At 33.0% G+C, this 7,422-nt stretch overlaps 1 protein-coding gene across 6 annotated transcripts; it reads left to right on the forward strand.

The window, feature by feature from the left end:
• The first annotated feature begins 5,131 nt into the window (after positions 1-5,131).
• Positions 5,132-7,422, forward strand: LOC130963719 (dynamin-related protein 12A-like). Of its 6 annotated transcripts, XM_057889824.1 has the most exons (5): positions 5,132-5,537; positions 5,955-6,068; positions 6,306-6,401; positions 6,683-6,784; positions 7,072-7,421. In XM_057889824.1, exons 2-5 carry the CDS (start codon positions 5,996-5,998, stop codon positions 7,095-7,097), a joined length of 297 nt encoding a protein of 98 aa, XP_057745807.1. In that variant the 5' UTR covers positions 5,132-5,537; positions 5,955-5,995; the 3' UTR covers positions 7,098-7,421. The 6 variants fall into 6 exon arrangements, 2 of the variants coding, with proteins under 2 accessions (XP_057745807.1, XP_057745806.1); XR_009079843.1 differs by having other exon boundaries at positions 5,132-6,068; positions 6,338-6,401; XR_009079842.1 differs by lacking the exon at positions 6,306-6,401 and having other exon boundaries at positions 7,072-7,419.

Below are 7,422 nucleotides of genomic sequence, written 5' to 3' on the forward strand. Positions count from 1 at the left end.
ATTCTTCCTCCAAGAAGAAATAAAGGGATGCTTCCTGATCGATACTCACCAGAACATGTTCCCCGTAACTCAAGATACCCGATACGGGTGGCTAAAGAAGGAATAGCAAATGTTGCAAAGGCTTTTTCCACCACACTCTTAACAGAAGACATTCCAAGAAATGTCCGAGAAGCCAATGAGAAAGCTGAATGGTGAAAAGCCATGAATACAGAAATGGAAGCTCTAGAGAAGAATATAACTTTGAAGAAGTGTATCCTACCGACAGAAAAAAAGCCAGTCGGGTGTAAATGGGTTTTCACTATTAAACATAAGGCAGATGACACTATTGAATGGTACAAGGCAAGGTTGGTGGCCAAAAGTTATACACAGACCTATGGTATCGACTGAACTGAAACTTTTTCACCGATTTCAAAGATTAATACTATCAGGGTGTTATTTTCAATAACAACAAATGAAGATTGGCCACCATCAATTTGACGTCAAGACTGCTTTCTTGCATGGAGAGTTGAAAGAAGAAGTGTACATGGAAGCTCCTCCAGGTTTCTCAACGGAATTTAGAAAACATGAAGTTTGTCGGTTAAAGAAGGCTCTTTATGGTTTTAAACAATCTCCACGTGCCTGGTTTGAAAGATTTACAAAGGTCATGAAAAGGTATGGGCACAAGCAAAACAACTCTAATCATACCCTTTTTTTGAAAAAACGGAGAGATTTAATCACTTGCCTAATAATCTATGCGGATGATATGATTATAACGGGAAGTGATGCTGAAGAAATTACAAAATTAAGAAGGAACCTATTTACAGACTTCGAAATAAAGGATTTGGAAAGACTAAAATATTTCTTAGGAATAGAGGTTCTACAATCCAGCAAAGGAATCTTTATCTCCCAAAAAAAGTACATTTTGGACCTTCTGGCAAAAACAAGAATGGTAGATTGCAAACCAATAGATACGCCAATGCAAGTTAATCACAAGTTGAAGATAGTAGAAGGTGCCACCCTAACAAATAAGGAAAGGTACCAGCGACTAGTTGAAAAACTAATTTACTTATCACATACTCGGCCTGACATAGCTTATGTTCTGGGAATAGTAAGTCAGTTTATGCATAAGCCATAAGAAGATCATATGGAAGCCACTATGAAGATAGTTTGATATTTGAAGGTTGAGGCATACAATGACGCAGATTAGGCGGGCAACCCAAACGATAGAAGATCAACAGCTGGTTACTTCACTTGTTGGAGGCAACCTGGTAACTTGGAAAAGCAAGAAGCCGAAAGTTGTAGCACTTTCAAGCGTAGAGGCAGAATTTTGAGGGATCGTTAAAGGCATAACTGAAGTATTGTTGATAAGAAAATTGATGATTGAGATTGGGTTTCCACCACAATTGCCAAGCCAATTGAAATGTGACAACAAAGGCGCAATCAGTATTTTAGAGAATCTCGTACAACATGATAGAACAAAACATGTTGAGGTAGATCGATACTTTATCAAAAAAATTTGAGAATGACATTATTGAGCTTCCATTTGTGAGATCAGAAGATCAGTTGGCTGATATTCTTACTAAAGCAGTTTCAAGACAAGCCTTTGCTAAAGTTCTAACCAAACTGAGTATTGGTGATCACACTACTCACCTTGAGGGGGAGTATTAGAATATTATAATTAGAGAACAAAATCAGGAAAATATCAAAAAGGATCAGAAGAAAATCAATATAATTTATTAGGATATTATTCTATAATTAGCGTACTCATTAGCGTACTCTTGGTCTATATATTGGTAAGAACCTTGTAATCACATAACATGAATAATAAAAATGACACTTTTCTAAATTATTCTTCTTTTTTTTTTTCTAAACTCTTTGTACCATGATAACATTTACAACCCTAAAAGCCTACCAAAGCTACAACAAAAAACAACAACTATAAATGCTCCTAATATTAAACCACTCACAAAGACAAAACTTTCATCATTTTTGGCAACACCATTGTAATTTTTTTTCCACTAACATCAAATTTTTCAGTACCTTAAATCTTTCTTCTAACCACTATCCAAACCTACACCACCCGAACAAGCATTCAAAGAAATATAACAAAATATGTTATCAAACCACCGAAAAAAATCACAATGTGGTTAATTTTTCTACAAACAAAATAATATATACAATAATCATCACCTTATTCTTAACAAATTTCTTACAAACAAAGTCGTTCAATATCAATAAAACTTAGAAATATCTTGAAGTAAGGATGCTCAAAGAACAATCTATTTGGGTTTCACATTGTGTGAGACCTAGAGACTACAACATACACCTTGTATTTATACTTAGGGTGTTTTACTTTTCTAAAACGCCCCTTACCCACAACAGTGGTTCTTTCAACCTCAACTCATCACTAGTAGGTCTCCCACCTTGTCTCCTACTTATTATTGATGTGCTGCCTCCACTCGCCATTACCAATTTTTTTTTGCCAGTCTTGGTCACTCTCGGTCGAAAATACAAGGGACAAATCAGTTTGAAATTATTTTGGAGGAAGGTTGAATAAGAAACTCCAAACTTATACAAGGTCCCCTTTAAAAATAAGACACATTAATTTTTAAAATATTATTTAATTGTTATAGGACATTATAAGAATAATACATAAAATTATATAAATATTTTTATTAAACAAAATTTAAATGAAATAATATTTAACTGAGTTAAAATTTAAATCTCTTTTTGATTGCAAAATCTTCTTTTATAAAAAAAATTTACGTTTTCTTGCAGGGAAATATACAATTAGGTTTTATTCTTGTTCAGTTTTTAATTGAATGGTCCCAAGAAAAGAATAAAACTGTTGAAATTGAAATTGTAATAATTATGAGAGTGAGGATCATACAAATGTGGGACTATGTGTAAGAAAATAGAGAAATAATTATGTGAATGAATAAATTAGAAGTACCTACTCATCCATCAATACCATTCCAATGGAGCTATTAGATTTAGGGTCTTTAAATTTTGGTAAAGAGCAGAGTCTGATTACTCTTACATGAATCTTTCAGCTCTCTTTTGGTGGTGCAATCATCTCTAACAAATCATATTGTCTATCCATTTTTTTTCTAGAGAAAAAAATAAGAGCAAACGTAAATTCTAGCAAGTATGTATGGTAACAGTATAAGACCATACTTCCTAGACTTTTATAGCAACTAAGAAGAGGTATATTTTTTGGGTAAATCATTATAAAATTAGACTACATCCAAAATCACATTTCTTCCTTAATCCAAAAGAAAAAAAAAATCTGTCTTGATAATTTAAAAAATAAAAAAAAGATTTTAATTGAAAATACTGTTCTTATTCTATATCATAAATACTATCAAATCAAAATATGCTAAGTAAAAAAAGATATGAAAATAAGAGCTGAATCCATGTCTTCCTGTGATTAAAAAAATATATATATACGTGTATAATAATACCCATAATATATGTATAAGAAGAATCCATAATTTTATTGTTATTTTCTAAATCAGGCATCATACGTAGCAAATTTAAGATAGTTTTATCCCAATCATATGTCTTTTTTATGAGCTTAAATTATTAGAAAAAATAATTTTATAACATAGTATCATATTTTCTATAATTTAAAATTTGAGGCATTGATTTTTATTGATTCCAAAAAAAATATTGCAACATAAGACATAAAAAAAATATATATAAGATTTAGACAAAATAAAAAAAAATTACGTGAAAAGACGTATTAAAAATAGGATCAATTGTATGATAAAATTAATTATATATGTGTCGCATGCAATTTGGGATTAGGATTTTAAATTACATATATTAATGAATTAGTTTAGAGACTTACCATGATTACAACCAAAGTTCTGAGAACAGGGGAAGGACCCAACGAAGGATCCATTGGGAAGCTGTTGTTAGGACTGGGTATGTTTGTGTGCAAGTATTTTAAGTAATTGTTTTTTTTTTCTGTGTAATCTAAAACACAAAATACAAAACACACAACCCTGAGCTGAATAATCAAATAATCATCTACAAATTTTACAAAAACACAAAGTAGCAGCAGTACAACAGAGCCAGAACCCAAAAATCAAATAATCATTCAACGATTTCAACAAAACACAAAATCCTATAATCATTCAATAATTTGTTGATTTCAGAACAGAGATCCAGAGAATAAAATGAAATCGAAGAACAGATGCACACCAAAACCACTGACCTTCGTGACAATGACGCCGAGACGACGGCGACAAGACGACCTCGAGCAGGACGAATCCGACGGAGGATGGGCGCCGAGTGAGGAAGAAGACATCGAACAGGAGATTTGACTTGGAAAACACCGACATCCAAAGAGAGACTCCTCGGATAGCCACGGACGGCGGCAACCGGTCACTCCGGTCGGCGGCGGTGGAGGCTAGCTAGGGTTTTTCCATTTTGTTATCTTTGAATGAAGGAATGAATGAAAGTAACAAAAGAGAAGAGGAAGACCAGCAAGCAGTAATGTGTTATTCCCATTTTGTTTTCTTTTATTTTCTTTATTTATCTTAATTTACAAAAGTAACAAAAGAGAGGAGGGAGACTAGCAAGCAGTAACGTGTTATTCCCTTTTTGTTTTCATTTGTTTTATTTATTTATTATAATTTACAAAAGTAACAAAAGAGAGGAGGGAGACCAGCAATCAATAACGTGTTATTTTCTTTTTGTTTTCTTTCTTTATTCTAATTTATAAAGAGACTACTTGTGATTGATCAAATTTTCTACATGTATTTTGGTAAACGAAGAAATTAATTAAAAAAAAGTATTTCCTTCAGTACGATCATAAATTCATACGTACCGATACGATAAAATTGTGGACAAATAAAAACGCGACACGTAGATAAATAATTTTTCTTTTATTAAATATATATCATATCAATACTTTTACTAAATTATCCTTGTATTTTAATAAAAAATAAAAAATATTTTTTATTTAATTTTATAAAAAGACTTAAATTTCATTTTTCTTATATTGGACAACTACTCTAATCCTTTTAATTTAGTCAAAACTAAATCAACTTTAGTTTTACATTTTTAAATCTGAAACAATTTAAAAATCAAAAGTTCGAAACAAAAATATATATGAAAAAAAAAAAATAAAAAACGACATCGATCTTATTTAGGATTCTGGGCAAAGAAGAACAAAAAGGAGGTGTTTTCGTTAGGTCGTCTCCTCTCCGCTCTTCTTTCTCCGAAGCTCTCTTCGTCTCGTCTCCACTCTGGTCTTCTCTCTCAAGCTCTGTTCGTCTCGTCTTTGGCCAAGAAAAAAATGAAGCTCTATTCGAATCGCCTCCCCTCCACAACTCCCTGTCGATTTTATGTTCCTCCACGACCTCCTCGTGTACGCCCTCAACAACCCGTGGGAGGAGTTCTTGCTGGTTGCCAGAGCCTCCACCAGCAGGAACCTCGGCATCTTCTGCTTCAACGAAGACGACGCTTAAGCCCTGCTGTGCCAGGTTTTCACGGTCCACCCTCGCCTGCGTGACAGCTCCAAAGTTGTTCCCGTTGCACTCAACAAGGTTCCCTAAGTTGCTCCTCTCTTCTCTCTCTCTCTCTCTCAGTAATTTGATTCACCTTATGGTGTTTTATTGATCCACTTTATTGAATTGCTTGGTAATGACTTTTATTGCTTTTTTGAATTGACGTGACATTTGGCAATGTCCAAGTATGATTATGATTATATGGACGCTCATGTACTTGTATTCATGGATATCAGAGATGATTGAACCTATTCTTGATTATTGTTTCTGGTCATAATATTTGAGCTATATCTAGAATGGCTATGTATGTGTATGTGGATGAGCTTCATCATGAATGAATTTGGGTAATGTTTCCTCTATTGTCTTTGCTACAAGAAATGCTACTATCCCATTGGTCATATTTTACTCAAGCTCTATGTTTCAATTCATCAAAATTTATGATAAATTAAGAAACAGGTTGCTTTAATTCATCCCGGCTGCTGTTTTCTCGTTATTGCATGTGGCAAGTGAAATTTCATTGCGAAGAGATGGCAGCGACGACAGAAATGTCAATGTCTTTGTTCAAAGGAGGTAGCATGTTGCTTTGTCTTTTGGTTCATTATTTCTTTCTTTCTTTTACTTTAGGCATAGCAAACAATAAATAAGTTAGGAAAAGTACTAATTCAGCTTTTTGGTACTGAATGGTATGCTGGATTGATTTCACCATGTCATAGTGACATGTATTTATCTCAATAATGTTTAATGATCTGTAGTGGTTTTCTTAATACTTTTGTCTTTTGTATATTGTTATTGTAATTGGAGAACTAGCTTATCTAGTGACCACTTTTCAATTCCATAAGATTGATGAAGGGAGGGAGTATGCAGAGTTTATGCATTTTCCAAGGAAGAAGTTTACTGAGTTTGGTAATTCTGCAATACGAACTATTTGTTCCTTTTCAATAGTCAGTCTTTTTTCTTTCTCATTTTCCCGTCATGTCATGTATGTATTGTACTTAATCTGATAAATGTTGCTTACGATTATTTTGTAATAACTAAGTGATAACCTGTTCTAATAATAATAATAACAACCAAGAATTCTCAAACTCTATTGTTAACCTGTATAGTCCTACAAGTTTAGAAGTTAAGTTTCCCAGATTCATTCAAAAATAAACTCTTTAGTGGATACTAATTTTCCTTTTCTTTAGTTACTGTTTGGCAAGAGATCTCTGATGAGACTGACAGAGAAACTGGTCGCTCCAAGGGCATTTCTTCTGTTCCTATCCATCTTAGTATCTACTCCCCTCATGGTGAGACAAGATTTATAGAACATATTTAGTAGCAATCATTTTCTTTTCAGCAGCAACATTATCATGCGTCCTTCAATTATTTTCAAGTTTGAAAATTTTGTTTCATCCATTTAATTTGGTGATTTTGGCAGTTGTTAATCTAACACTGATTGATTTTCCTGGACTTACATAAGTCGCTGTTGGTGTGTTCTAAGACTTGAATTTTTCTTATAAAACATTAAGACCAGATTTCTAGCATATATTATGAAAAAAAGAAACGTTTATAGTAATCACTAAATTTTGATCAGGTTATTATAGAGGGTCAACCAGATAGCATTGTGCAAGACATTCTACCAAGCACTCCCTCCTGCTTTGGCAATTGAATTATGCTAGATGATTTTAAAGGAAAGAGGAGATATGTCATGGTGCTGATAGTTTGTGAAAGCACTGCTGAGGGAATGTAGAATTTGCTTATTACATTCAAATCTGCATGATTGAACTATGCTGGATAATTTTGAATTTCTTTAGGGTGTATGCAATATGCTTTTTAATTTGTAATCTGTCCATAAATATCCATTTTTACTTCTTGTTTTGAATACTAAGGTGCCTTGAAAATTTTATATATTGTGAATTTTATAATGGACAAAAGGTTCTTTTCG

The sequence above is a fragment of the Arachis stenosperma genome, chromosome 2 (assembly GCF_014773155.1).
Source record: "Arachis stenosperma cultivar V10309 chromosome 2, arast.V10309.gnm1.PFL2, whole genome shotgun sequence".
In the NCBI taxonomy this organism is placed as follows: domain Eukaryota; kingdom Viridiplantae; phylum Streptophyta; class Magnoliopsida; order Fabales; family Fabaceae; genus Arachis; species Arachis stenosperma.

What these genes read in the sequence shown, in the direction of transcription:
- LOC130963719 (XM_057889823.1), top strand. Translation starts at nt 5,996, where the DNA reads ATGTGGCAAGTGAAATTTCATTGCGAAGAGATGGCAGCGACGACAGAA. An exon ending in AATGTCTTTGTTCAAAGGAG is followed by an intron (nt 6,069 to 6,305) that starts GTAGCATGTTGC and finishes TTGGAGAACTAG; the next exon opens with CTTATCTAGTGACCACTTTT. An exon ending in GAAGAAGTTTACTGAGTTTG is followed by an intron (nt 6,402 to 6,682) that starts GTAATTCTGCAA and finishes CCTTTTCTTTAG; the next exon opens with TTACTGTTTGGCAAGAGATC.